The 26,807-nt window shown below is 39.2% G+C and overlaps 6 protein-coding genes and 1 long non-coding RNA gene across 9 annotated transcripts; 6 read left to right on the plus strand and 1 right to left on the minus strand.

Moving 5' to 3' along the window:
- The first annotated feature begins 344 nt into the window (after positions 1 to 344).
- LOC148734027 (uncharacterized) lies at positions 345 to 3,489 on the plus strand. Of its 3 annotated transcripts, none has more exons than XM_088752611.1 (4): positions 345 to 1,330; positions 1,631 to 1,683; positions 1,878 to 2,021; positions 2,452 to 3,489. In XM_088752611.1, exons 1-4 carry the CDS (start codon positions 1,258 to 1,260, stop codon positions 2,683 to 2,685), a joined length of 504 nt encoding a protein of 167 aa, XP_088608737.1. In that variant the 5' UTR covers positions 345 to 1,257; the 3' UTR covers positions 2,686 to 3,489. The 3 variants fall into 3 exon arrangements, with proteins under 3 accessions (XP_088608737.1, XP_088608739.1, XP_088608738.1); XM_088752613.1 differs by having other exon boundaries at positions 1,241 to 1,330; positions 1,878 to 2,026; positions 2,452 to 2,663; XM_088752612.1 differs by having other exon boundaries at positions 1,241 to 1,330; positions 2,555 to 2,663.
- Positions 1,577 to 3,011, minus strand: LOC148734028 (uncharacterized). The gene is made up of 4 exons (XR_015998545.1): positions 2,970 to 3,011; positions 2,302 to 2,624; positions 1,865 to 2,014; positions 1,577 to 1,712 (listed from the first exon to the last, which is right to left on the minus strand). It is a non-coding gene; the product is annotated as an uncharacterized LOC148734028 (long non-coding RNA).
- Positions 3,490 to 5,448: 1,959 nt separating the features above from the next.
- LOC148734029 (uncharacterized) lies at positions 5,449 to 11,953 on the plus strand. Its single transcript, XM_088751814.1, has 5 exons — positions 5,449 to 6,168; positions 6,300 to 6,449; positions 8,111 to 8,665; positions 9,271 to 9,885; positions 10,405 to 11,953. Exons 1-5 carry the CDS (start codon positions 5,862 to 5,864, stop codon positions 10,407 to 10,409), a joined length of 1,632 nt encoding a protein of 543 aa, XP_088607940.1. The 5' UTR covers positions 5,449 to 5,861; the 3' UTR covers positions 10,410 to 11,953.
- A 1,310-nt stretch (positions 11,954 to 13,263) lies between these two features.
- LOC148734030 (uncharacterized) lies at positions 13,264 to 17,293 on the plus strand. The gene is made up of 5 exons (XM_088751567.1): positions 13,264 to 13,277; positions 13,964 to 14,039; positions 14,206 to 14,266; positions 16,099 to 16,402; positions 17,051 to 17,293. Exons 1-5 carry the CDS (start codon positions 13,264 to 13,266, stop codon positions 17,172 to 17,174), a joined length of 579 nt encoding a protein of 192 aa, XP_088607693.1. The 3' UTR covers positions 17,175 to 17,293.
- Positions 17,294 to 17,350: 57 nt separating this feature from the next.
- LOC148734031 (integrin alpha-X-like) lies at positions 17,351 to 18,663 on the plus strand. Its single transcript, XM_088751578.1, has 2 exons — positions 17,351 to 17,420; positions 18,143 to 18,663. Exons 1-2 carry the CDS (start codon positions 17,351 to 17,353, stop codon positions 18,661 to 18,663), a joined length of 591 nt encoding a protein of 196 aa, XP_088607704.1.
- Positions 18,664 to 18,667: 4 nt separating this feature from the next.
- LOC148734032 (A disintegrin and metalloproteinase with thrombospondin motifs 9-like) lies at positions 18,668 to 20,769 on the plus strand. The gene is made up of 2 exons (XM_088751818.1): positions 18,668 to 19,625; positions 20,143 to 20,769. The coding sequence occupies exons 1-2, from the start codon at positions 19,121 to 19,123 to the stop codon at positions 20,145 to 20,147; spliced, it is 510 nt and encodes a 169-aa protein (XP_088607944.1). The 5' UTR covers positions 18,668 to 19,120; the 3' UTR covers positions 20,148 to 20,769.
- A 2,794-nt stretch (positions 20,770 to 23,563) lies between these two features.
- On the plus strand, positions 23,564 to 24,076 carry LOC148734033 (A disintegrin and metalloproteinase with thrombospondin motifs 9-like). The gene has a single exon (XM_088751588.1). The coding sequence runs from the start codon at positions 23,564 to 23,566 to the stop codon at positions 24,074 to 24,076; it is 513 nt and encodes a 170-aa protein (XP_088607714.1).
- The last annotated feature ends 2,731 nt before the right edge of the window (positions 24,077 to 26,807 follow it).

A 26,807-nucleotide genomic window follows, 5' to 3' on the forward strand; every position in this document is an offset into this window, starting at 1 on the left:
TGCTATTCTATTTTAAATGGTAAAGAATAACTTTACCATTTAAAGACCAAAAATCGGCCGACACAGTAAGACATCAGCTGAAAGATCTTGGCCGGAAAATCGGAACTGACCTACAACCAGTTTTCACGAGTCGTAAGATCGAGGGAAAGCTCAAGATACAAGAAGAGAAGCCCGCTTTAATTAACCACCAATGCGTTGTTTACACTTTTAAATGTGATTCGTGCGATGCGGATTATATCGGTTATACCACACGCCATCTTCATCAACGCATAAAAGAACATAAAGCCTCTGTCATTGGCAAGCATCTGAAAGAAGCCCACGGTGTAGCGTCCACTAGCCTAGAGGAAATGTTTTCCGTCCTCAAGAAATGCCGCGGAAAAATGGACTGCCTAATTCACGAAATGCTATTCATTCGCGAACAAAAACCAAAGCTAAACACGCAGTCTGACTCAATACGTGCAAAAGTATTTATTTAAACATATACTGCACGATCTGACATGCTAAACACCAATAACAATGAACGCTCATTATTCTAATGAAGTTATCACATTTTATTTGTATATAATCTCTGAGCTACAATTTTACATCAGTTTTAACATTTTACTTGATAATGAGGTCATGCAGACTTCGAAACGTCGTAGTTTTTTACCGTTAATTTTTAGTTGTTGTTATGTATATTAATAATAGATTGTAAATTAGCGATGTTATATTAGTATTAGTTGTATCTAAAATAATTTTCCATGCTAGCAAATAGGTTTTTATATTTTTTATAAGTGCAACGATGTGTAGTTTCATAGGTTACGCTGTGCGACCTATGAAACTTTCTTTTCTTGGCATACTGAAGTTCAATAAACTGCGTCATAATAATAATCGATTTTTAAAACAGGGTAACCCCTTCAGTCACAGGACTGGTATCAACAGGGGCCCTGTATAACTTAAAATAAAAGAGAGTAAAATAAATCATATATATACACATATCAATAAAAAGTAACAATGTTCGATTTCAGAATGTTCTAAAAGTAACCTAGGAATAAAAAGCGAAGACAGCCGGGAAACGTTCCTTAGGTGGTAAAGTCTTAATGATGATTGGAAGTCTATTAATGATACAGATGAAAGACAATAGAAACAGGCCGTAGGAACTCAATAAAAGGCCGGTTGACCACGACAGCTTAAGAGAGGTGAAAATTACAGTGTTAAGGGAAAGAGTTTCGAGAATTTAACAACCGACCTCTTAATATAGGGTGACATCGTTCTACCATGCCGCTTAATACACGTTTGACTGTATCCCTGTTTACAAGTACATCAGTTCAGAATTCATGGAGCATTGATCGTAAGTTACACATTTATCAGACATGGTTTGATTCTACTCTGGTTTAAGGATTTAATGAATGTAATCAGGGAAATTACAATTCATCGAGCCAACATCGACCCCTGATGAAGGCATTAGACAGGAGTGTGGGAACGTTGGGTCGATGAATTGTAATTTTCTTGGTTACATTCATTTAATCCTTAAACTAGAGTAGCGTCAAACCATGTCTGATTGTCCAGCTGGTTGCTCTGTGAACTTTGATAGCCGGATCTTACACATAATGATAATAAGACATCTAAACATCTCTGCTTACTCGTGCAGGTAAAAGAGCTGATAGTATTGGTGCAGTTAGAGCCAGCATTTACGTCACAGTCGTGAGTATCAGTGGAACATTCATCGATATCTAGAAGAAAAAAAAGACTAGTGTTAAGCTGCGTTTGAAATAATGTAACATGCGTTAGTAGCTACAAACAGATAGGAATTTTTTTTAAGAATAGCAAAACAGAAGAAAATGAAGATATGATGAAAAAGTAAATCAAGTGTTTGGACAAAAACCTTTCTTTTCCAGGTCGCGATAAACCAATGCAGCCTTCCCAGATCCACTAAGATCCAACCAGTAGTTCTTGCTGACGGCGTCTTTGCCTTCACTCTCTTTTATTTCCCGGCACGACTCCGCTGGCAGCTCAGGAATGGATCCCAGAGGAGCTGTAATGTAAAGTAGATAAAGTTTTAGATATATTGAAATCCTAACGTAGCTCCGTGGCTTGGGGGGAATTTAAAAAAAACGTTAGTTTTTCATCCCTCAACGTCAATGTGATTTCTTTTGTTTTATTCCCCCAAGCCTCGGAGCCAAGTTTGAACATGTGACACATCCAAATTGGCCTATTAACCGTTGATTCTCTCGCTAAATTAAAGAGAACTTCGACGGCACACAATTTGACTCCATCGTACCGGGGATAGCTATGGCCGCGGTTGAAGTATCTAATGCATACCTCTGCTAAAAAAAACGTCCGTGATAAAAACGAGCAGGGTCTGAGCTGAAGTTCTCCCCGGGTCTTGCCTCCATAGTCCGGTTATTCAGTTCACAAGACTTCTCCCCGATTACGTAATTGTAACTTTGGCACCTGATTTCTCTTTCACAGTTGATTTTACACACGTGGATGGTAGTTACTGAGCACTTCTTGAAGACAAATCCCTGCAGAGCCATTCCACTTATGCTCCTTTCTTGTCTGCATTGTTTATCAGAAGAGACGACGCCCGTCAAGATGACGACGAGGGAGAACCAACACACCGTCCACGACATTTCATCACCTTTCTGCGAAACATCAATAAAATACAAACAAACAACAACAAATACTCCCCTTAATTTTTTGTGATGTGACTTAACACCAAGGGCTGATGTTTGAAACGGTGCTTTGCTTCTAATTTTTTGGTGAAAGTGTGCCTTACTATTGGCAACATTCCAAAACACCGTCTTACACTAATCGGACTCTATCACGCTGCAATCACGAATATACATGTAGTATGTTCAGGATAATAGTGAGGTAAGATAAAAACCTGGTTAAAAGAAATAGTCGTGCTCCAAAAACTCTCCGTGAAGAACTTGTCAACCTGGTCAAAGGAACACCTAGCGTACTGTGCACATTAAGATATTTCTTACCTTGCGAATGACGAACTAGTCACCCCCTCAGTTGGGTCTATTAACTGTAAAAATTTTAAGTTATAGCATCCTTTATAGGAGTGCTGCAAATGTTGTGTGGCTATGGTTACAAAACAAAACAGGGATAAACAAAAGCGGCTCACACCTGTCTTAGTCCTTCTTCTGTTGAGCTATTCAGTGTTGGTTGATATCAGCCCGTAGCTTTTGCCTTGTACTCTTTTGATTTTAACCTTATTGTACAAGTTACTTTGTAAAACTTCAAAGCGAACGGACGAAGAATAATCGGGCGGCTAAAGATTAAAAAATCCCTAGAAAGTCGAACTTGTTAACAAAACTATAAATGATTAATGTAAGCAAGTGAAAGATGAAAAAATCACAGTTGGAAGAAATTTATTTTAAAACAGAAGAGAAACGGTGGTTTATTCCAGTAGGTGTTAACAAGATAATTTAAATTCTTGTTGTTAACATGTGTTCAAACCAGAAACCTTCATGTGAAGCTGACCTCCCTCAAACTTATCGGCGATCATTAAATAGTAACTGAAGTCAGTTTGTACCCCAAACGGTGGTGCTATTCCAATTTGAGCTGCTGAATTACAGAAGTATTTTCCCATTCTTCAGCTGTGAAATCGCTTGTAAAACCCTGAGACAAAGGGCAAGAACAATAAATTCAGTTTTCAGCCACCGGCTCGGTTGAAGTTTTTACATAGCGAAGTTGAATCCCAAAAGCGAAGCATTTTTTCAACATCCGAAGAAGAAGTGGAATTACGATGAAATTTGATACGATGCATGACCGATCGGAGTCAACAAGCTCGACAACATGATGAAAAGCATCAGCAAGGCAGCAAAACTGCCGAAAGTCTACACCAACCTCAGCGTCAGCGCTACTGCGATCACCTTGTCATCAAATGCCGGTGTCTAAAATCGCCACATCATGGCAATATCTGGTCACCGTAGTGAGCAGATCGAGTTTGACGCATGAATCAATTGTTAAATCTAGTAGAGTTTTTCTCGAAAGACTTTAACCTAAATTCTACTCACTTTTCCGGCTCTGAATATAACAAAATAGCTAAGGGAAAACACCCTGGGAACGAGGTTGAGCAAGATTAAAAAAAGAAATTTGGGATCGGATATCTATCGTGATGTCATCTAAAATCCAATCCTGACACAATCTAATTACTTCTCGGATAAATAATAGTGACAGTTAAGAGTAAGAAAAACTTCACGATAGTCAATAGTGCGCGGTAATGGAACATTAAGCTTATTTTCATAGTCCCTGAGGTCATAAGCAGAGTCACACCACGTAAACTTTGAATACAGATACTCTGAAGCTAGCCCGTGCAGACATCTAAACATCATGGTGGCTTTATGGATTTCCTGCTGGCGTGCAAGATTTTTCCACCCTAAAAACTCGAGTAGCTCAGTTGCATCAGCATCATAGTTAGAGAATGTCAACACACGGGCTGCTCTATTCTGCAATTTCTGGAGTTTGTCTCGTAGCGTTTTCCCACACAGCTACCCCAAACAATGTCACAGTAATCAAAGTAAGGTTTTTATAAAGCTTGGTAAATGAGATGTAAGGTTGATGCTGGGATCAGGTGCCTAATTCGCTTTAGGGCCCCGATACCAGAGGCGATCTCTTTCGTCAATTCTTCGAGGTGACTATGTTCGAAGTTCAGTGTTCTATGACTGTTGACACCGTTGTCACAATCGCACTGAAATGTTGTTCAAATGCCAAAATTCAGAAATAACAGATATTTTCTATAGTGTTTACGAGTTTTGACAGTTTTATATCTAAGTGTTCAATTTCATTACGCAAATTTTAGTCAAATTCACATCTTCGCTTCAATCTTGAGATCTTCGTTTTTTCCGCGGTGATCTTCGCATCTTCGATTTCTTCGGAAATATCCAGAGAAAGGCTCATGTCTTAATAGATAGTATATTTAGTATAGTTTTCTCTCAAGACTTTTACCTAATTTTTAACTCACTTTTCCGGCTCTACAGGTGGCGAAATTAAAAAAAAAATTGGGGATCGGATATCTATCGTGATGTCGCCTAAAGCCATTCCTAACACAATCCAATTACTCCTCAAATGAATAACAACTGACAATTATATTGAAGGTTAGAAAAACGTCAACAGAATTAATTTTTTCTGAACACGCATGTAAATATGCAGTTCAGGACTTTTTTATTTTGGTCAATGTTTTCTTCTTCATGGACCTTTTGTTCCTCTAGCAGATATACTGAGTTAACTAACCTCCATGAATAAAGGCTGATAGTTTCTAAAGAAATCGTTTGGGGCTGCGTCGGTGAGGTTAACGAAATAATTTGAATATATCAACAAAGTTGAAATGGTAAATTGGCCACCGTTACGATCATTAAAAGCTGACGTTTCGAGCGTTAGCTCTTCGTCATTCGCTCCGACGAAGGGCTAATGCTCGAAACGTCAGCTTTTAATGATCGTAACGGTGGCCAATTTACCATTTCAACTTTGTTGATATATTCAAATTATTTAACTAACCTCCAGGCTGATAACTACAGTTATTTTAACGGCTGAAAGAGAAAACAGACGAAGAAGTTTCACTTCGCGGCTTTAACTGTTTTGTTTTGTAACCATAGCAACAACATATTAAGAACCTCTATCACGGGACAGCATGAATCGATTAAGTTTCACAATTAATCAAGAAAATTGCGAAACCCGCTAAAAAAACAAAATATTCATAACAAACTAAAATGAGGAACACTTTTGTGATCTACTGATAAATATTGCTGAGAATAGTTTCACTGCTTTGAAAAGTAGTTAGAACAATTCTGAATATTGATCGACTCGATCTACCCTCCACAACAGGAGACAGAACAAACTCACTCATTTTTTTGTCTCATCGTGGTCATTTAATGTGGAGGAAAGTGTGTTTGTTCTTCAACGTTCGCCTCTTGATGGCCATCGTATCCGCTGATAAACATTGCAGACGAGAAAGAAGCATGAGCGGAATGGCTCTACACGGATTTGTCTTCAAGAAGATCTCAGTAACTTCCATCCACGAGTGTGACATCAGCTGTGAAAGAGAAATCAGGTGCCAGAGTTACAATTACATAATCGGGGAAAAGTCTTGTGAACTGAATAACCGAACCAGAGAGGCAAGACCTAAGAACTTCCATTCAGACCCTGCTCGGTTTTATCACGTACGTTTTTTCGGCAGAGGTATGTATTAGATACTTTACAACCATAGCTATCCCCGGTGGCCGAGTCTGAATTGTGTGCAATCGAGGTTCTGTTTAGCAAGAGAATAAACGGCTAATTCTTGTGCTTCTCTAATCTACTTTATGTAACAGCTCCTCTGGGATCCATTCCAGAACTGCCTGCAGAGTCGTGTCGGGAAATAAAAGCGAGCGAAGATAAAGACGTCATCAGCAAGAAATACTGGTTGGATTTAAGTGCATCTGGAAAGACAGCTTTGGTTTACTGCGACATGGAAATTGAAGGTCTAATTTCACAGTTGATTCGTTACTCTTAAATTTCAAATATACATTTTTATTATCTGTATGTTCATTTTATGAGGTTTCGTAGTTTTTTCACTGGGTCTTGTTTGTCGCAAAACACACCCACTTAAAGTGCCTAAGTTAAAAGTTACTTTTTGCATATTCATTTCTTGTAATAGGAGTTAAAATTGGAAATTTAAGATGTCACGACATCTTTAAAAAACGTTCTGTTAAAATAGAAAAAATAGTGATGTGGATGAATTTCTGTCAAAATTTCCTTTCCAATAGTATGCACGCAGAACATGGTGATTTAACACTGTTTTTTTTTTTTTTTTTTTTCATAGTAAGGCTGAGAAATGTCGTTACAAATTCTCAAAACAAACGTGCTGAGTTGCGCTCATTCAATCTTTTGTTGCGCTAAGGTCTTGTTCCTATCGCCGTTGTATCTTTCTTAAAATAGACCCTATCATTTCCTTGGGCTCTTTAAAGGTCTTTAAGTCATCGAACATGTGAAAAATGAGCCTCTGATCATAAATTAAACTAGTGCAATACAATTTTCATTTCCGATGGTTTTGACAGTGTTAAATACAGGTTTTGCCTTTCTCGGCATCGCGGTTTTAACTTACGTGATAAGGCAATTATTTTCACTCTTAGTGAACAACATGAAAAAGATCTGGATAACTTTTGAGTTTCTCATAAAGTAGATGATGAAAATAGAAGAATGTGAGATGATAAAATAAGATCAGCTGTTTGGATGTATGTCAACAGGAATTGACCTTTGATCGGGAACACAAGGGAATCAAAAACAATGAAATCCCGCCTTCTTTCCCGGATGTAGTGTTGAGATTTACGGTGCGACCTTGTTAATCCACATAACCTGCCTGTAAGCCTTCATTACTACCCCCGCGGCACGCGTGCTAACTTTTTTCCCTCTACAAAGTTGGAAGCCTTGAAGAGACTGGCTCTCACAATTATTAGTACCAGACGCCTTCGTATACCTCTCCGCCGATGGCTCACTTTGCTAAAAGCCTCAAATTCGTTCGCTGGTGATCATGAAGAAATGATGATGAAGCAGCGCTATCAATTGGGGCTGCTAACTTGGTATAGCTCACTTTGCTAAAGGCCTCAAATTCATTCGCTGGTGATCATGAAGAAATGATGATGAAGCAGCACTATCAACTGGGGCTGCTACCTTGGTATGATCACGGGAGAAGTGACATGTTTTTCTCCTGACTCCTAGATTTTCCGATGAAGAAGACAATATGATACGATATAGCGGAAATGCTGACCACGGGTGGTAGTCATAGCCGCTTATGGAATTTCTTACTCCGGTGTTAGAATACTCCAGCTATTCTCCCAAACCTTTATCCATATCAATATGATTCATTTCTCGAATATGTTGTTACAAAGGAGATCGGCGTCAGTTTTGATTCCTCTAGTACGTATGGAAGCGAGAATTTTATTTTTAATGATTTTAGGGGTATCATCTCATTTAGAAAGAAAGTGATTTTAAAGTTTCCAGATGCGTAAATTGAATCTGTTTTGCAGGCTTACTAAAAGTACATCAAACTATACTCTTATCTGTGGGTCACCTTAATCCATACTGAACCGTGTGGTCCTAGCCTCACGCTGTATATTCTTTTTGTTGTTGTTGTATTCTGTAGAAAAAGCCGTCGACATTGCTTTTGTAATCGGTGCGTCTGGAGCTCAAGCGTCTTCAGTCTTTTCAAGAATGGTAGCCATCTTGAAGAACTTTGCTAATGAATATGAGATATCCGATGACAAAACTCGTGTTGCTCTAGTGGACTACAATGGTCCTGCGATTGCCAGGGTCTTCTTCAATGACGGTTACAGCAAAGCCAATTTTACAAGTTTCATGAGCAGCATACCTGGCCCTGGCAGACAACCAGGTACACTGAGCGGTGCTTTTACAAAAGTACGAGATGAGGTTTTCACAACGCAAAAAGGCGAGCGGCTATCTGCGGAGAATATTCTTGTTGTGCTGACCCAGGGAAACTTCGATGAGAATTCTACTGAGATCCGGAACGATATCACCAATTTTAGAAGTAGTGCAGTGAAGGTCATTGTATTTGCCATCACGGAGGAGCCGGGCATAGACAAGTGGGAGAAGATCTCCTCGGGGATCAACCTCATAGTTATACCCGAGCCAAGTAAAGATACAGAGGAGGCAAAGAAATTGCCACATGCTGTGAGTAAAGGTAAGGAAATCTAAAAACGAAAGACTGCTTTCAAAAGAAGTTCCCTGCAAACTTGTGTCTTGTTCGGGTACGCTGGGTTGAATAAAACCGCGGTAAAAATTGTTGCTTGTTTGTTTTCAGCCTTTGCGCATTGTAGCTAAAATAATTGTTTGTGATGTCTCATCTTGCGCATGAAAGTAGAAGACTTTTGTCTGTGACAGTAGGTGACTTTTTGGGAAACTGTTTTCAAAATCTTTTGTTTTCATTTATCCACATAAGAAATCATGCCTTTTGAAAACGGTTTGTCTTCAAAACGCTCCAATTTTTACACCGTTCGCGAAAGTCTCCGTTTTCATCAGCGGCTTTGGCATTTTAGTATGTGCGATGGGCAAAAACGTGTCAAAAACAATGCGTTTTCAAACGAAATCGCATTTGTGTGGATGGTGCCTCAGTTTGACCGGGCGGCAAAGTGCAGCCGCTCTAATTAGTTCATTTGTTTCAAAATAATAACATCTGCATTAACTGTAAAAAGCTTTTTCTTTCAGCTGTTTTTGTTTGGGTTTGTTAGAGGATTGCAGTAGCAACCTAAACGATTTTGAATTTAATTCAATTTCAATTCTAAACAGAGTTTCGCAGCTGCGCAGAAGTGAAAGCATTCGGGTACTCTTCTGACGGCCATTACCTGCTTCATCTAAGCGACAGTTGCAAAGACCCAACGAGAATCTACTGCCATAATATGTCATCTAACACGCCGCAAGAGTTCATCACCTTGGAGTCGGGTACGGAGAACAACTTTGCTAATGTGTATGCCCAGAAGCTCCAAAATGGGGGCGACTGCAGTGGTGCTGTGCAATCTACATTGCACCCAGATCGAGGCACCACTTACTTCAGCAAAGTGCGCCTTGATATCACAACCATGAAAATTTTGAGGAATGTTTTCACCTTCGCGCAGACTCAGGGAGGTAAAGACATCCCATATGGCAAAGCTGGGGATTGTTATTCGTCTAATCATGGTAACTGCCGGAAAGGTCAGTTCAAGGTTGACTTGAGCGGGACGAGACTTCGTGTTCGGAACGATGTGAAATGGAAATTTTCGGGATGGCCGGAAAGTTTGACGATGCAGGACTACCAGAAGTCTCCTGATGGTGCAGTGGTGTCTGCCAAGTGTGGAGGTTGGTGTGGTTCATGTTCTCCATCTCAGGGATTTATCATATTGGAACCTTTGTGTTCTATTCCTGCTGGTAGGTATCAGGAATAAATTTTTCCTTTTTCAGCTTTCTTGACACAACTATGTTGTCGTGTGTTTATTCAGTAATAGATAACAAATGACGTCAACATTTGGTGAGAAGAAAAGTGGAAGTGGCGCCGAGTGTGTCACTGATTTTTTGTGATCTCTTATTGTCCTGACCCACGGCAATAGTGACGTCATCTCTGCCTGCCTCTCAGTTCGTCTGTATGTCTGTCTTTCTACCTGCATGCCTAACTTAAAACCAAATTATGATTGCATGAAATTAAAGCTCTCTTTTTATGTTTTCTTTCGCCTGTAGTTCTCTGTCAGGAATCCAAACCTTATATCTGATGTCAGTGGGCGGTGTGAATGCCTAAAATTATAATTTGCTGAGATCATGTACAAGTGAATGTCATAATAATTATGACTTATCATTGTATAGTTTAGGCCCCTCACTGACTGTGAATGACTGACGCCTTTAGGGTGCGATACTGGCCCGGTACTGACAGAATTTTTAATTTTATTTCATCAGGGTAGGAAGAGCCATCTCGTTGATCCTTACAAGACAACTGGAGGTCATTCGATCGATAAGGATCATTATCATCTACAGTCTGACACTGATAATCTAGGACTTGGTCTTATATATCTACCACTAAGTTATGTAAACACAAGTGAATAACACGCAATGATCGCATAATTTCTAAAACAATTCAATGGCAATCTAATGCCGATTGAATGAATTTTTTTTCCTGTTATAGTGGTCCATAATTAGGAGAAAAGGACTGATGAAGAAGGCCGGCAAAAGTCAAATATAAAAAATAAAGCTGTGCAGTTTTGAGTGGGAGCTCCCTGTCCGTACACAATCTTTTGTTTTTCATGTCGTTTAACCATCAGCAATGATGGAAAGTTTCCACCGGTCAGTAAGTTTAAAATGTAAGTTCGCATACAAAACCTAAAATAGTAGGAAAATGACAAATTTTTTTCATTTCTGGTGACCAAAATTTCACAGAATGAAACCTTGCTAGGACTCGACAGGAACCGATGAAATGTATGGCCGCACTGGGGAGGAGCGAGTATCTCGTGTCCTTTAATTTTTTGTCTAAATATACCGTATCCTGAGGTTTTTTTATCCCCTCAATTCCAGTTCGACACTCCTGAATCTCTATATTTTAAATATACCACATGCCGTTAATTTTTTCCTTAGGTATCCTGTTTCCCGGTAATTTTTTCCTTAGGTATCCTGTTTCCCGGTAATTTTTTCCTTAGGTATCCTGTTTCCCGGTAATTTTTTCCTTAGGTATCCTGTATCCCGGTAATTTCTTATACAAACATACAGTATCCAGAGAACCACTAATGGGACCTCATTTGTATATTACATCTCTTTTATTTGATCATTCAAATTAAACTTTTATGTAGCAATCAGAGACTGGTTTAAGAAAGATTGCAAAACGAGAGAAAACAAAACAAACTAAAAAGACTATGCTAGAACGGTTTTTTAGAAAATCCGCTGTACCTTATCAGGGATACCAAACATGAAAGGCTTATTTGGCCTTGATTGAGATTTCGTCGTTATTGTAAGTCAGAAGTGAATAATAGCTATGCTGTTAACTGAAGGCTATCTGAAGATAAGAAGGCAGAATTAACTAAGTCAGGAGTCTGCTGGTCTCATTTTCATCTCGGTCCTCTTCAAGGAGGAATAACTTTTCCAGCGATACCAAGTCACCTCGTTAAGGGCTGAGTGCTTTCCATGATAATAGAAGTCATTCAAGTCATTATTTCAGATTTTAAATTCATTTTTGGCAAAAATAAAATTTCAACTCCTGGCAAAGTTACAGCTGTTATGTTTATTCATGCCAAAAAATTACATGACATTTGCCTCTAATTTGTTTTTCGGTTCCAGGCCCCCAATAGTGACACAAAATCATAGCGGAAGTTGTTAATTTTTTAGCGAAAAGCAGAACTAGACATAGTTAACGATAACCTTATCTAAATGTACGGTTAGATTTACGATATATATTTATTACTCTATCTAGAAGTCGCAAAATACTTTGGAAAAGTGAAAAATAAACCATGTAAATCGGGCTTCGAAGTCGTCGAACTTAAAAGAAGTCGTGACTGGCATTGACCGCTCGGCCAAAACAAACTCATCACTTCAAGCGGCCTAGTCAATTAAAACATGCGTATGTCGCGTATGTACGGGGTTGATCTGGAAAGCCTGGGATCTAATAAACATTTTGGCCCCAAATTCGTACGTGTTGGAGGGAAAAAATATATGTAAATCGGCGATTGAAAAGTACTTCTTCGCAGATGTTGGCGATGTTGCGCAATGCCCGGGCTATTCTTGTAATTTGCATTACGTTTGTGTTGTTTTGTGCAGTAGGGGCCGTGCAAAACGACGGAGAAGGCGCATGCTAGTATTTCTTTGGCTACACGGGAAACTGATATCCGAAACTGAAGAAGAAAATGCAATGGACAGATGAAATTGTGTTGTTCGTGTCAAAACTTGAGATTAAAAGTGTTGGTAAGAAGTCTCAAGTATTTTGTTTTTGTTAAAACTGGAACAAATTTAGTACTCACTTGCACCTGGAATTCTTTGTGGAGTTATCTTCTCATTCCTTTTACCCATGTAACTGATCGATGTTTTCTGATTTGTATCCTTTTGTCTAATTAGTATTTTATTTGGCTCTCAAACGGGTACACTGTAAGCTAATTCCAGTCAGATTTTTCTCCCCTTCCCCCACCTCCCCTTGCTGTGTCATGTCACTCGTCCAAAACCTTCCACCCGTCCAATATGGCGACCGAATATTAATATCTGCCGCGCTGAAACACAAACTACCGCCTGCTGGAGGCAATCCTTTGCATAAACGTTTATTTCATCAGAGCTCTTTTTCGTGCCGATATACTGGCTTCTGCGGTGGCCCAGAAGGCTCAACGCAAACAAAAAATATACTGCAGCAAATAAAAGATATACTGCAGCAATTAAAAAATATACTGTAGGAAATAAAAAATATACTGCAGAAAATAAAAAATATGCTGGAGCAAATAAAAATATACTGCAGCAAATAAAAAAAAATCATAACGCAAAGAAAAAAGGACCGCAGCAGACAAAAAAATGCAACGCAAACAAAAACTACTGCAGCAAATAAAATGTGCAACGCAAACAAAAAAAAAAGAAAACGCAACCAAAAAAAGCTGGAACGCAACGCCAAGGAAGACTGGGTAATAGTTCTTAGTTTCCCGCCAAAACAGCATGAACTGGAACTCGCATTTGGTTATGGACGAAAGCTATCAGCGTAGGATTATAGAAAATTACTTTCATCAAGGGTATGAAAATAGAGTTATCATCGAATTTTTAAAGTAGCAGCATGGTACCAGTACTGTCATGCAGAACATGGTTTGGGAAAGGTGAACAAGCAAAGGATGTAACGAGTGTTGGCGGGAAACTAAGAACTATTACCCAGTCTTCCTTGGCGTTGCGTTCCAATTTGTTTTGTTTGCGTTTTCTCTTTTTTTTTGTTTGCGTTGCATATTTTATTTGCTGCAGTATTTTTGTTTGCGGTGCATTTTTTTATTTGCTGCGTACTTTTTTTTTCTTTGGGTTTGATCTTTTTTATTTGATGCAGTATATCTTTTATTTGCTGCAGTATATTTTTTGTTTGCGTTGAGCCTTCTGGGCCACCGTAGGCTTCCTGCCATGATACGCGCAAAATTGACCAGCTGTTTTGATATTAAAAAATCAACGATGTTATGATTACGCCAAAGTATCCCGTCAGCTTGTGTTATCTCGGGTTTTTACGGGATTCCACGGGACCGAGACGAAAACTGACGTCACAAGTTTTCACAGCTCATGGGCTCGTCTAGCCAAATGGAAGAATCAAATTGATTTGTTTAGTTCGAGAGTTTTTAAGGGAATTTTGTCCATGGAGAATTTGAGCTTTAGTTAATTGAGCACTCTCGTGGCTCAAGAAATGCCTAATTCGGAAGAGGTAAGAAATATGTTAGATTTGTATTAGATTCCTCGTAATCACGCGTTGTAAAAACGAAATTCAGGCGAGACGTGTCCTAAAATTTCTTGTTCTTGCGTGTCTCAGGGATTTCACAGCTGAAGAATGGGAAAAGTACTTCAGTAATTTAGCAGCCCAAATCGGAAATATACCACCGGTTGAGGTAAAAATTAGCTCAGTAGATCTCTTAATTATGCGTACGTCGGGGAAATTGTGTTTAATTTCAAGGATTACATTGCAGGTCGAGACAAAATTTACTCACGCTTTAGTTTTCGATCGTCTCTCGCATTGGTTTCTTTTTTGTTTTACTGAGGTTTTCTATTTTGTAGTTTCTCTTCGACTTCGATTACTCAGATCACGAGGAACGAGGCGATGATTTTAGCGGTACCGGTATGTATCTAATACTTTTGTAATTTACCTTCGCGCGAGCATCCTGACTCGGAAAACGAGATTATTTCAAAAATATACATCGACATTTAATTTGCGAGGCGCTACTGGTTGATCTTGAGAGATAATGAAATTAGGGACTTATGATTGTGATGATTGTTGGTCGCAAATATGAGCAATATTCTGGCTCGTCTTTGATATGCCGGAAGATGAGTTCAAATTTAAAAAATTGGTGTGATATCGAGTTTGTGTAGTGTACAGATCGAAGAGGATCTGAGAGGGTGGGGCACAGTGATATATCGAAATACCATCAGTGATAATGGTTGTAAATAGAATTCCCTGGTCAAGTAATGAATTTTCCTATAATATTGATCACTCTGTTATGTGCAGACAGTGACAATACCCACTTCCTTAGTTTGTTGAAGGTCAGGGCGATTTAAATATATATTTTGTTTCGATTTTTTCTTACTACGAGAAACTGATGAATAAAACAGATTGTAACCAATTATGCCCAGCAAAAAGTGCAGATTAATATCTCTGTTATTTCAATTGGAATTAAAAAGTTTTCATCACAAGCAATTATTATGAAGTAAATGTCGTGGATGGAAAGTAACAAATTTATTGCTAAGCTCAGGTACATGTAAAACTTCAGTGGTCCTGTGACACCTATGAAAGGTACAAATTTATTGCTAAGCTCAGGTACATGTAAACTTCAGTGGTCCTGTGACACCTATGAAAGGTACAAATTTATTGCTAAGCTCAGGTACATGTAAACTTCAGTGGTCCTGTGACCCCTATGAAAGGTACAAATTTATTGCTAAGCTAAGGTACATGTAAACTTCAGTGGTCCTATGACCCCTATGAAAGGTACAAATTTATTGCTAAGCTCAGGTACATGTAAACTTCAGTGGTCCTGTGATTCCTCTGAAAGGTAGAGATATACAGACTGTTAAAGAATTACATTTGATTATCATTCTTCTGAGAACTTCTTGGTTACTAGGAATTAGCATTCACACAAGGTTGGGTCAAATACCTTCCTCCACATGCCTGTATCGTATATGAAGAGACAACGGTCTTCTTCATTTGGCAACAAAATTGGTTATGTGATGATATCCATTTTGCACTTAAACTTTTTTGTTTACAAATTGCATTTTGACACATCCACATCCATTAAACTGTTACTTCTTCTGATCTGTTTATTATTTCCCTTTTTTATTGTGCTTCACATTGTTATACTTTTTTTGTACAATAGGCTTAACTCTTTAATTCCAAAGATCTGCTTGTTAATTCTCTCCTCTAGCTGCCACTCATCTCCCTATAAATTAATTGTGAGAATATGGTGTTAGATCAAGATAACATCATCTACCTGTTTTGAGTCTGTGGGAGAACTTACAAGTGATTGAGTCATGTACTTCTGACCAGCTTAATTGTTTGAATATTGTTTGAATATTCCATGCATGACATCGAGTTTCAAATTGGTATTGAAATATTGTGATATTTGGCAAGTTTTTTTTCGTGTTAATGCTGAATTTGCTGATTTTTCTTTTTGCGGCATTGCTGTGTTCAGAACCTCCCCTAATGTTTCCCCTCCATGTGTGATCAAGACATAATTTCTCCTTACAATATGAATACAGCAGACAAGTGTTGAGAAAAAGAAAAATATAAGGTAGGTATTCTTAGCAGATCCCATTCCAAATTCTCCAAACTAATATCATAAGAAGAAGTGTATGGCAGACATAAAGGAGAATTAAATATGAGATTTAGGGAGTTTATGGGTTGATATCACTGCCATATCCATATCTTAAAGTAACATCATTTGTTTTCCTGTCTGGCAGCTGGTGACACCTCAACACAGGTCTCATCAAGTGACAGTTCTGCGGCAGCTAAGAATGTCACAGCAGGTCTTGAAGACTCAGGTGTTGAAGTGGGACAAGAAAGTGAACAGGAAACTTCTCCAGGGAAATTGGTGAGGACAACAGCTGGTGTAGGTGATACAGTAGCTTGTTCACCAGAAGCAAAGCAGAAACAAGTCACACGATCATCAGATAAAACCGTCCAAAGTAGCTCTGAACACTTTGTGTTTTGTGGAAACAGCAACAAAGAGCCTGAACAAGATGTGACAGAAAGTAAAACTGAAAGGTAAAGGAGTGGCTTCAAATTCTATGTGGCATAAAAAATATTCAGTTTTGATTTGTGTCTTCTGATGCTTGAAACATCAGCTGTTAAACCTCTATGAGGGCCAATTTACGTTATCAACTTAGGCAATAAAATGTCAAAAGGAGCCAACCTTTTTCCACTCAAACTTCAACAAAGCAGCCAAGGAATTTAGGATATTTTTTGTCCTTTTCTATTGAATTGGCATGGCATGTATTCAGTGAAATTTTTCTCATATTAAGTAGAGAGTGCTGTGCTCAGCAAGTAACAAGAGGTGTTTGATTTGCTCGCCTGGCTACCCTAGCATCAGATGTGAGTTGAAGGTTTCTTTGCTTCTCCCTCTGACATTGAGGGTTCTATTGTTTTCATCCCTTGGGAAGAACCAACACTGTAAATTCTGGATTTTTCTGAGAACAGAGGGCTTAGAAAACTGCCTTGTTTATGTTGACTGCTACATATATATATATATTTTTATTTATTTGTTTATTTTGATTATGTTCCATTCTTTATAGAAACATGTGCATGGGGATTAATTGTTAAGTAATTGATGTCTGGATCCAGGGAAACTTTTAAGTTGAGAACATTCACAAATACATGTATTGTTTACTGAAGAAGTATTGTTTTATTTTGCAGTCCCCCAAGAACTTCAGCACCTGATGTTGACAACTTCCCTCCCTTGTCATTAACAGTGAACACCCAGAGAGCTGTGGAGAAGACGGAAAATGAAAGATGTGGATCTCAGTGGATCAGAGTGTAAAAACAAGCAGTACAGCAGAAGAAATCACTCGCAAAAAAGATCAGCCTCCAAAGCCTTCATCATGGGCAGACTTGTTCAAAAACTCTGCAAAACCATCGTCTGGTATTGTAGTTAAAACAGTTAAAACAGCAAGTCCTGTTGTGAGAACTGAAATGCAAACAATTTCAAATCTTAAAATGACAGAAGATGATACATTACAAACCCCAGTTAGTGTGGAGGAGGACAAGTTTGCTAAGAAATTTGCAGGTAAATACTACAAAAGATTCTGTCAGCCTGTCTTTTTTCTGCCTGTCTGTTTTTTCTGTTTGTCTGTCAGTCTGTCCATCAGTCTGTCTGTCAGTCTGTCCGACAGTCTGTCCATCAGTCTGTTTTTCTGTCTCTCTGTCAGTCCGTCTGTCGATCTGTCAGTCTATCTATCTATCCGTATGTCTATCTGTTTATCTTTGGTTGTCTTTCTGTCTGTCTGCTTTGCAGTCAGTCATTTTCCAAGTAAACATTCTTGAACTTGATGTGGTTGTACTGACTTTCCAGTGTTTTCCTCAAGGGGACACCAAGTATGGACTGTAAGTGTTGCACTGTTTGTGTGCATGTGCGTGCGTGCGTGCCTGTGTGTGTGTGTGTGTGTGTGTGTGTGTGCATGTGTATGTGTGTGAAAATTGTCAGCTGAATGTTACCAGTACGTAAAGTTAGGCTGTAATGAGATTGTGTATCTCATAAAGCGTCAGTTTTGATTCCTCTAGTACGTATGAAAGCGAGAATTTTATTTTTAATGATTTTAGGGGTATCATCTCATTTAGAAAGAAAGTGATTTTAAAGTTTCCAGATGCGTAAATTGAATCTGTTTTGCAGGCTTACTAAAACTACATCAAACTATACTCTTATCTGTGGGTCACCTTAATCCATACTGAACCGTGTGGTCCTAGCCTCACGCTGTATATTCTTTTTGTTGTTGTTGTTGTATTCTGTAGAAAAAGCCGTCGACATTGCTTTTGTAATCGGTGCGTCTGGAGCTCAAGCGTCTTCAGTCTTTTCAAGAATGGTAGCCATCTTGAAGAAGTTTGCTAATGAATATGAGATATCCGATGACAAAACTCGTGTTGCTCTAGTGGACTACAATGGTCCTGCGATTGCCAGGGTCTTCTTCAATGACGGTTACAGCAAAGCCAATTTTACAAGTTTCATGAGCAGCATACCTGGCCCTGGCGGACAACCAGGTACACTGAGCGGTGCTTTTACAAAAGTACGAGATGAGGTTTTCACAACGCAAAAAGGCGAGCGGCTATCTGCGGAGAATATTCTTGCTGTGCTGACCCAGGGAAACTTCGATGAGAATTCTACTGAGATCCGGAACGATATCACCAATTTTAGAAGTAGTGCAGTGAAGGTCATTGTATTTGCCATCACGGAGGAGCCGGGCATAGACAAGTGGGAGAAGATCTCCTCGGGGATCAACCTCATAGTTATCTTTTGTTTTCATTTATCCACATAAGAAATCATGCCTTTTGAAAACGGTTTGTCTTCAAAACGCTCCAATTTTTACACCGTTCGCGAAAGTCTCCGTTTTCATCAGCGGCTTTGGCATTTTAGTATGTACGATGGGCAAAAACGTGTCAAAAACAATGCGTTTTCAAACGAAATCGCATTTGTGTGGATGGTGCCTCAGTTTGACCGGGCGGCAAAGTGCAGCCGCTCTAATTAGTTCATTTGTTTCAAAATAAAAACATCTGCATTAACTGTAACAAGTTTTTTTTTCAGCTGTTTTTGTTTGGGTTTGTTAGAGGATTGCAGTAGCAACCTAAACGATTTTGAATTTAATTCAATTTCAATTCTAAACAGAGTTTCGCAGCTGCGCAGAAGTGAAAGCATTCGGGTACTCTTCTGACGGCCATTACCTGCTTCATCTAAGCGACAGTTGCAAAGACCCAACGAGAATCTACTGCCATAATATGTCATCTAACACGCCGCAAGAGTTCATCACCTTGGAGTCGGGTACGGAGAACAACTTTGCTGTTGTGTATGCCCAGAGGCTCAGAAATTGGGACGACTGCAGTGGTGCAGTGCGATCCACATTGCACTCAGATCGAGGCACCACTTACTTCAACAAAGTGCGCCTTGATATCACAAGCATGAAAATTTTGAGCAATGTTTTCACCTTCGCGCAGACTCAGGGAGGTAAAGACATCCCATATGGCAAAGCTGGGGATTGTTATTCGAAGAATTCTGGTAACTGCCGGAAAGGTCAGTTCAAGGTTGACTTGAGGGGGACGAGACTTCGTCTTCGGAACGATGTGAACTGGAAATTTTCGGGATGGCCGAAAAATTTGACGATGCAGGACTACCAAAAGTCGCCTGATGGTGCAGTGGTGTCTGCCAAGTGTGGAGGTTGGTGTGGTTCATGTTCTCCATCTCAGGGATTTATCATATTGGAACCTTTGTGTTCTATTCCTGCTGGTAGGTATCAGGAATAAATTTTTCCTTTTTCAGCTTTCTTGACACAACTTTGTTGTCGTGTGTTTATTCAGTAATAGATAACAAATGACGTCAACATTTGGTGAGAAGAAAAGTGGAAGTGGCGTCGAGTGTGTCACTGATTTTTTGTGATCTCTTACTGTCCTGACCCACGGCAATAGTGACGTCATCTCTGCCTGCCTCTCAGTTCGTCTGTATGTCTGTCTTTCTACCTGCATGCCTAACAAACCAAATTATGATTGCATGAAATTAAAGCTCTCTTTTTATGTTTTCTTTTGCCTGTAGTTCTGTGTCAGGAATCCAAACCTTAGATCTGATGTCAGTGGGCGGTGTGAATGCCTAAAATTATAATTTGCTGAGATCATGTACAAGTGAATGTCATAATAATTATGACTTATCATTGTATAGTTTAGGCTCCTCACTGACTGTGAATGACTGACGCCTTTAAGGGTGCGATACTGGCCCGGTACTGACAGAATTTTTAATTTTATTTCATCAGGGTAGGAAGGGCCATCTCGTTGATCCTTACAAGACAACTGGAGGTCATTCGATCGATAAGGATCATTATCATCTACAGTCTGACACTGATAATCTAGGACTTGGTCTTATATTTCTACCACTAAGTTATGTAAACACAAGTGAATAACACGCAATGATCGCATAATTTCTAAAACAATTCAATGGCAATCTAATGCCGATTAAATGAATTTTTTTTCCTGTTATAGTGGTCCATAATTAGGAGAAAAGGACTGATGAAGAAGGCCGGCAAAAGTCAAATATAAAAACACAGCTGTGGAGTTTTTATTGGGAGCTCCCTGTCCGTAAACAATCTTTTGTTTTTTATGTCGTTTAACCCTAAGTAATGATGGAAAGTTTCCACCGGTCAGTAAGTTCAAAATGTAAGTTCACATACAAAACCTAAAATAGTAGGAAAATGACAGTTTTCTTTCATTTCTGGGCCCAGTTGTTCGAAGGCCGATTAGCGCTAATCCAAAGTTAAATTTTAATCCAGGTTTCTATATTCTTTGTTCAAAAGCTGTTTTGGGATAATTTTCCCAATTCTTTTTAGCTCATTCAATCATCAAATATTGTAAACAAGTGGAAATAAACTTAATTTTCTTTTAAAGCTTTCGGATCTGAAATCAAATTTCACACTAACCCTGGGTTATCTTAACCCACCTTTGAACAACTCGACCCTGGTGACCAAAATTTCACAGAATGAAAACTTGCTAGGACTCGACAGGAATCGATGAAATGTATGGCCGCACTGGAGAGGGGCGAGTATCTCGTGTCCTTTAATTTTTTGCCTAAATATACCGTATCCTGTGGTTTTTTTTATCCCCTCAATTCCAGTTCGACACTTCTGAATCTCTATATTTTAAATACACCACATCCCGTTAATTTTTTCCTTAGGTATGCTGTGTCCCGGTAATTTCTTATACAAACATACAGTATCCAGAGAACCACTAATGGGACCTCATTTGTATATTACATCTCTTTTATTTGATTATTCAAATTAAACATTTACATAGCAATCAGAGACTGGTTTAAGAACGAATGCAAAACGAGAGAAAACAAAACAAACTGAAAAAACTATGCTAGAACGATTTTTTAGAAAATCCGCCGTACTTTATCAGGGATATCAAACATGAAAGGCTTATTTGGCCTTGATTGAGATTCCGTCGTTATTGTAAGTCAGAAGTGAATAATAGCTATGCTGTTAACTGAAGGCTATCTGAAGATAAGAAGGCGGAATTAATTAAGTCAGGAGTCTGCTGGTCTCACTTTCATCTCGGTCCTCTTCAAGGAGGAATAACTTTTCCAGCGATACCAAGTCACCTCGTTAAGGGCTGAGTGCTTTCCATGATAATAGAAGTCATTCAAGTCATTATTTCAGATTTTAAATTCATTTGTGACAAAAATAAAATTTCAACTCCTGGCAAAGTTACAGCTGTTATGCTTATTCATGCCAAAAAATTACATTACATTTGCCTCTAATTTGTTTTTCGTTTCCAGGCCCCCAATAGTGACACAAAATGACAGCGGAAATTGTTAATGTTTTGGCGAAAAGCAGAACTAGACAAAGTTAACGATAACTTTATCTAAATGTACGGTTAGATTTACGATATATATTTATTACTCTATCTAGAAGTCGCAAAATACTTTGGAAAAGTGAAAAATAAACCATGTAAATCGGGCTTCGAAGTCGTCGAACTTGAAAGAAGTCGTGACTGGCATTGACCGCTCGGCCAAAACAAACTCATCACTTCAAGCGGCCTAGTCATTTAAAACATGCGTATGTCGCGTATGTACGGGAAGCCTGGGATCTGATAAACATTTTGGCCCCAAATTCGTACGTGTTGGAGCGAGAAAATATATGTAAATCGACGATTGAAAAGTACTTCTTCGCAGATGTCCGCGATGTTGCGCAATGCGTGGGCTATTCTTGTAATTTGCATTACGTTTGTGTTGTTTTGTGCAGTAGGGGCCGTGCAAAACGACGAAGAAGGCGCATGCTAGCATTTCTTTGGCTACACGGGAAACTGATATCCGAAACTGAAGCAGAAAATGCAATGGACAGATGAAATTGTGTTGTTCGTGTCAAAACTTGAGATTAAAAGTGTTGGTAAGAAGTCTCAAGTATTTTGTTTTTGTTAAAACTGGAACAAATTTAGTACTCACTTGCACCCGGAATTCTTTGTGGAGTTATCTTCTCATTCCTTTTACCCATGTAATTGATCGATGTTTTCTGATTTGTATCCTTTTGTCTAATTAGTATTTTATTTGGCTCTCAAACGGGTACACTGTAAGCTAATTCCAGTCAGATTTTTCTCCCCTCCCCCCCACCTCCCCTTGCTGTGTCATGTCACTCGTCCCAAACCTTCCACCCGTCCAATATGGCGACCGAATATTAATATTTGCCGGGCTGAAACACAAACTACCGCCTGCAGGAGGCAATCCTTTGCATAAATGTTTATTTCAACAGAGCTCTTTTTCGTGCCGATATACTGGTTTTCTGCCATGATACGCGCAAAATTGACCAGATGTTTCGATATTAAAAAATCAACGATGTTATGATTACGCCCAAGTATCCCCTCAGCTTTTGTTATCTCGGGTTTTTACGGGATTCCACGGGACCGAGACGAAAACTGACGTCACAAGTTTTCACAGCTCATGCGCTCGTCTGGCCAAATGGAAGAATCAAATTGATTTGTTTGGTTCGAGAGTTTTTAAGGGAAATTTTGTCCATGGAGAATTTGAGCTTTAGTTAATTGAGCACTCTCGTGGCCTTTGTGCATCGTAACTTAAATAAATGTTTGTGATGTCTCACCTTGCGCATAACATTAGTTCAAAAAAGACTGTTGTCTATGACGATGGGGGACGTTTTGGAAAACCATTTTCAAAATATTCTGTTTTCACTTATCCACATTAGAAACCGAGCCTTTTAAAAACGATTTGTCTTTAAAACGGCTACAACTTTTACACGTTCGCGAAAGTCTTCCTTTTCATCAGTGGCTTGGGCATTTTAGTATGTAAGATAGGCTAAAACTTATCAAAAACAATGCGTTTTCAAACGAGATCGCATTTTTTGTGAATGGTGCCTCAGTTTCGAGCGAGTGGAAAAGTGTAGTGGCTCTAATTAGTTCGTTTGTTTCACAATGAAAACATTCACATTGGCTGTAACAAGGCCCCTGTTACAGCTAATGCAGGAAACGATTTTCTTACAGCTGTTTTTCGTTTTGGTTGGTTGGAGGATCGCAGTAGCAACCTAAACGATTTTAAATTGAATTGAATTTTAATTCTAAACAGAGTTTCGCAGCTGCGCAGAAGTGAAAGCATTCGGGTACTCTTCTGACGGCCATTACCTGCTTCATGTAAGCGATAGTTGTAAAGACCCAACAAGAATCTACTGCCATAATATGTCATCTGACACGCCGCAAGAGTTCATCACCTTGGAGTCGGGTACGGAGAACAACTTTGCTAATGTGTATGCCCACAGGCTCCAAAATGGGGGCGACTGCAGTGGCGCTGTGCAATCCACATTGTACCGAAATCGAGGCACCACTTACTTCAACAAGGTGCGCCTTGAACTCTCAACCATGAAAATTTTGAGCATTGTCTTCACCTTCGCGCAGACTCAGGAGGGTAAAAATATCCCATATGGCAAAGCTGGCGATTGCTATTCGTTTAATTCTGGTGACTGCCGCAAAGGTCAGTTCAAGGTTGACTTGAGCGGGACGAGACTTCGTGTTGGGGACGATGTGAACTGGAAAGCATCGGGATACCCGAGTAGTTTGACAATGCAGGACTACCAGAAGTCTTCTGATGGTGCAGTGGTGTCTGCCAAGTGTGGAGGTTGGTGTGGTTCATGTGAGCCATCTGCGGGATTTATGATACTGGAGGCTTTGTGCTCCATTCCTGCTGGTAGGTAAAACTCATAATCGTCTTATTAGCCCCTTTTAAGGCTTTCTTGACACCACTGACCGTGAAATTACTAAATAGATCTCGTGCGTTTGTTCAGTAATAGACAAAAGATGACGTTAAAATTTGGAAAGAACAAAAAAGTGGCGCCGAGTGTGTCACTGATTTTTTGGGATCTCTTGCTGTCCTGACCTGACCAATAGTGACGTCAGCTCTGCCTCCCTCTTAGTTTGTCTATTTGTCTGTCTACGTGCACGCCTTAGCCTTGTTAAAACAAAATTATGATTGCATGGCCACCTTCTTTTTAGTTTTTTTGCCTGCAATTCTTTATAAGGAATCCAATTCTTATATGTCAGTGGGTGTGAATAGCTAAAATTGTAATTTGCTGACCGTCTCCCGGTTAGCTCAATGGATAGAGCTCTGGCAGGAGCCCATTACCCTGGCGCTGGACTGTTGTGCGGAAGGTCGAGGGTTCGAGCCTCGGCCGGACCAACACTCAGGGTCTTAAAATAATTGAGAAGAATTTCCTACCTTTCTATAACATCAAGAAATGGTTAGATATTCTAGTCTTCTCAGATAGGGACGAATAAATAGAGGTCCCGTCTCCTGCAGGGTTGGGGTAGGAGACGTTAATTTCCCCCGCATGAGATTACTGTGTGATGGATGTCCTCCCCTGGGATGGGATGGGTGGGTTGTTTAGGAGCCTCGTTACTGGAACATTGGTTCTGTGAGATCTCTCCTGCTAAATCTGGCCAAGTTTATAAATATAAAAATAAATACAAATAAAAAATAATAGAGATATAAGTGAATGTCATGATATGATTTATTACTGTCCAGTTTAGACTCCTCACTTGCTGTGGATGAACACTGACGCCTTTAGGAATACGATACTGGCACGGCGGTACTGACAGAATTAGTAACTGCATTTCATCAGGGTCGGAAGGGCTAATCGATCCTCACAAGACAAATGCAGTTCAACCATCATGTTCAAGAATTGAAGGAGGTCACTCCATCGATAAGGATTATTATCATCTACAGTCCGACGCTCTTAACCTGGTTCTAGGTCTTATATTTTTACCACCAAGTTATGTAAAGACAAGTGAATAACACGCAATAATCGTAAGATTTCTGAAAAGGTAATCTAAGTGGGCCTCAGTGGGGTTAACTGTCAATTGTCAAATGGCCAAGAATATTAACCGTCAACCGTCCTGAAAACGCAATTTTTTTTAACGTTAATCGTGAAATAAGCAAGCCAATATTAGCCGTCAAATATCTCAGATATCTTTAATTGAAAACTAAGCAATTGCCTTAATTGTGGTCAAGCTCTGTTGTTTATAAATTAAAGTTTTGATATATTACAAAAATACATATATGTAAGTTCTTTAACTTCTAGTCGATCGCGAGTAAACCTGGTTGGCGACGACGAAATGACTTCCGGTGAGGAAACACTTCCGGAGTCGTAAAACGTTGGCCATTTGTGAATAAAAGGTGTTATAACTAAACGGATCTTTACAGACAAGTCATTATGAAAAATTACAGCCAAATTTCGCGTGTTTAGTTCGTTTTACAAACGACATTCCAAACATTTCACCGTCACTCGTCAAATCACCTAAAATCTAATTACCGTCAGCCGTCAAAAGGGTTTACTTTTAACCGTCAACCATCAAGGTGATCCCCCTATTGAGACCCTTACCTAATGCCCATTAAATGAACTATTTTCCTTTCATAGTTAGGAGAAAAGACTAATGAATAAAGCCGGCAAAAGTCAAAATAAAAACCCAGCTGTGCAGTTTTGATCGAGAGCTCCGGCTTGTCCGTACGCAATCTTTTGTTTTTATGTTTACAAATTGTGACTGAAAAGAATGATAGGAAGTTTCGACTAGTCAGTAAGTTCAAAAGTAAGTTCATACATAAAGCCTAAAATAGTAGGAAAATGAAGGAACTTTGCAGGGTTTTAAGTCTTTTCTGGTGACTCGACAGCAACCGATAAAAATCTAGTATTTCGTTTTCTTCAAATCGTGGCCTAAATACGCCTTATCCTGTTAATTCCTGTGGTTTTTATCCCTTCAATTCTACAGTTCGACGTTGTTGAATCTCTATATTCTAAATATACCGTATCCCTTTAACTTTTTCCGGAAGTATCGTGTATCGTGAGAATGTCTTATCCAAAATACAGTATCCAAAGAACCCCTTGTTGGGCCTCCTACGTAAATTACATCGATGTATCGCTCTTATTTGATTATTCAAATTGAACATTTACGTGGCAATCGGAAACTGGTTTAAGAACGAATGCAAAACGAGAAAAAAAAAAGCAAACCAATGGAACTATGCTAGAACAGTTTTAGAAAATCGGCCGTACATTATCAGGGATATCAAACATGAAAGGCTTATTTGGCCTTGATTGAGATTCTGTCGATGTTGCAAGTGAGTGGTGAATAATCGGCTATGCTGTTAACCGAAGGCTATCTGAAGTCAAAAAGCAAAGTAAGTCAGACGTCCGCTGGTCTCATTGCCATCTCAGTCCTCCTCAAGGAGGAATAACTTTTCCAGCGATACCAAGTCACTTCGTCAAGGGTTGAACGATTTTCATGATAATAGAAGTCACTCAAGTCATTATTTCAGATATATTCATTCATTTATGGTAAAAATAAAATCTCAACTCCTGGCAAAGTTACAGCTGTTATTTTTATTTTTGCATGCTAGCATTTCTTTGACTACACGGGAAACTGATATCCGAAACTG

The sequence above is a fragment of the Stylophora pistillata genome, chromosome 3 (assembly GCF_964205215.1).
Source record: "Stylophora pistillata chromosome 3, jaStyPist1.2, whole genome shotgun sequence".
Classification (NCBI taxonomy): domain Eukaryota; kingdom Metazoa; phylum Cnidaria; class Anthozoa; order Scleractinia; family Pocilloporidae; genus Stylophora; species Stylophora pistillata.

Excerpts from the sequence above, each read along its gene's own strand:
- LOC148734032 (XM_088751818.1), top strand. The coding sequence starts at position 19,121 with ATGTCATCTAACACGCCGCAAGAGTTCATCACCTTGGAGTCGGGTACG.
- LOC148734031 (XM_088751578.1), top strand. The coding sequence starts at position 17,351 with ATGACAGAAGATGATACATTACAAACCCCAGTTAGTGTGGAGGAGGAC. Across the intron at positions 17,421-18,142 it reads GTTTGCTAAGAAATTTGCAG|AAAAAGCCGTCGACATTGCT; the intron begins GTAAATACTACA and ends TGTATTCTGTAG.
- LOC148734033 (XM_088751588.1), top strand. The coding sequence starts at position 23,564 with ATGTCATCTGACACGCCGCAAGAGTTCATCACCTTGGAGTCGGGTACG.
- LOC148734030 (XM_088751567.1), top strand. Across the intron at positions 14,040-14,205 it reads GAAATATACCACCGGTTGAG|TTTCTCTTCGACTTCGATTA; the intron begins GTAAAAATTAGC and ends TCTATTTTGTAG. Across the intron at positions 16,403-17,050 it reads ACAGAAAGTAAAACTGAAAG|TCCCCCAAGAACTTCAGCAC; the intron begins GTAAAGGAGTGG and ends TTTATTTTGCAG.
- LOC148734027 (XM_088752611.1), top strand. The coding sequence starts at position 1,258 with ATGCCGCTTAATACACGTTTGACTGTATCCCTGTTTACAAGTACATCA. Across the intron at positions 1,331-1,630 it reads GAATTCATGGAGCATTGATC|GTAAAAGAGCTGATAGTATT; the intron begins GTAAGTTACACA and ends TTACTCGTGCAG. Across the intron at positions 1,684-1,877 it reads CCAGCATTTACGTCACAGTC|GTCGCGATAAACCAATGCAG; the intron begins GTGAGTATCAGT and ends TTTCTTTTCCAG.
- LOC148734029 (XM_088751814.1), top strand. The coding sequence starts at position 5,862 with ATGTGGAGGAAAGTGTGTTTGTTCTTCAACGTTCGCCTCTTGATGGCC. Across the intron at positions 6,169-6,299 it reads CGTACGTTTTTTCGGCAGAG|CTCCTCTGGGATCCATTCCA; the intron begins GTATGTATTAGA and ends TTTATGTAACAG. Across the intron at positions 6,450-8,110 it reads CTGCGACATGGAAATTGAAG|AAAAAGCCGTCGACATTGCT; the intron begins GTCTAATTTCAC and ends TGTATTCTGTAG.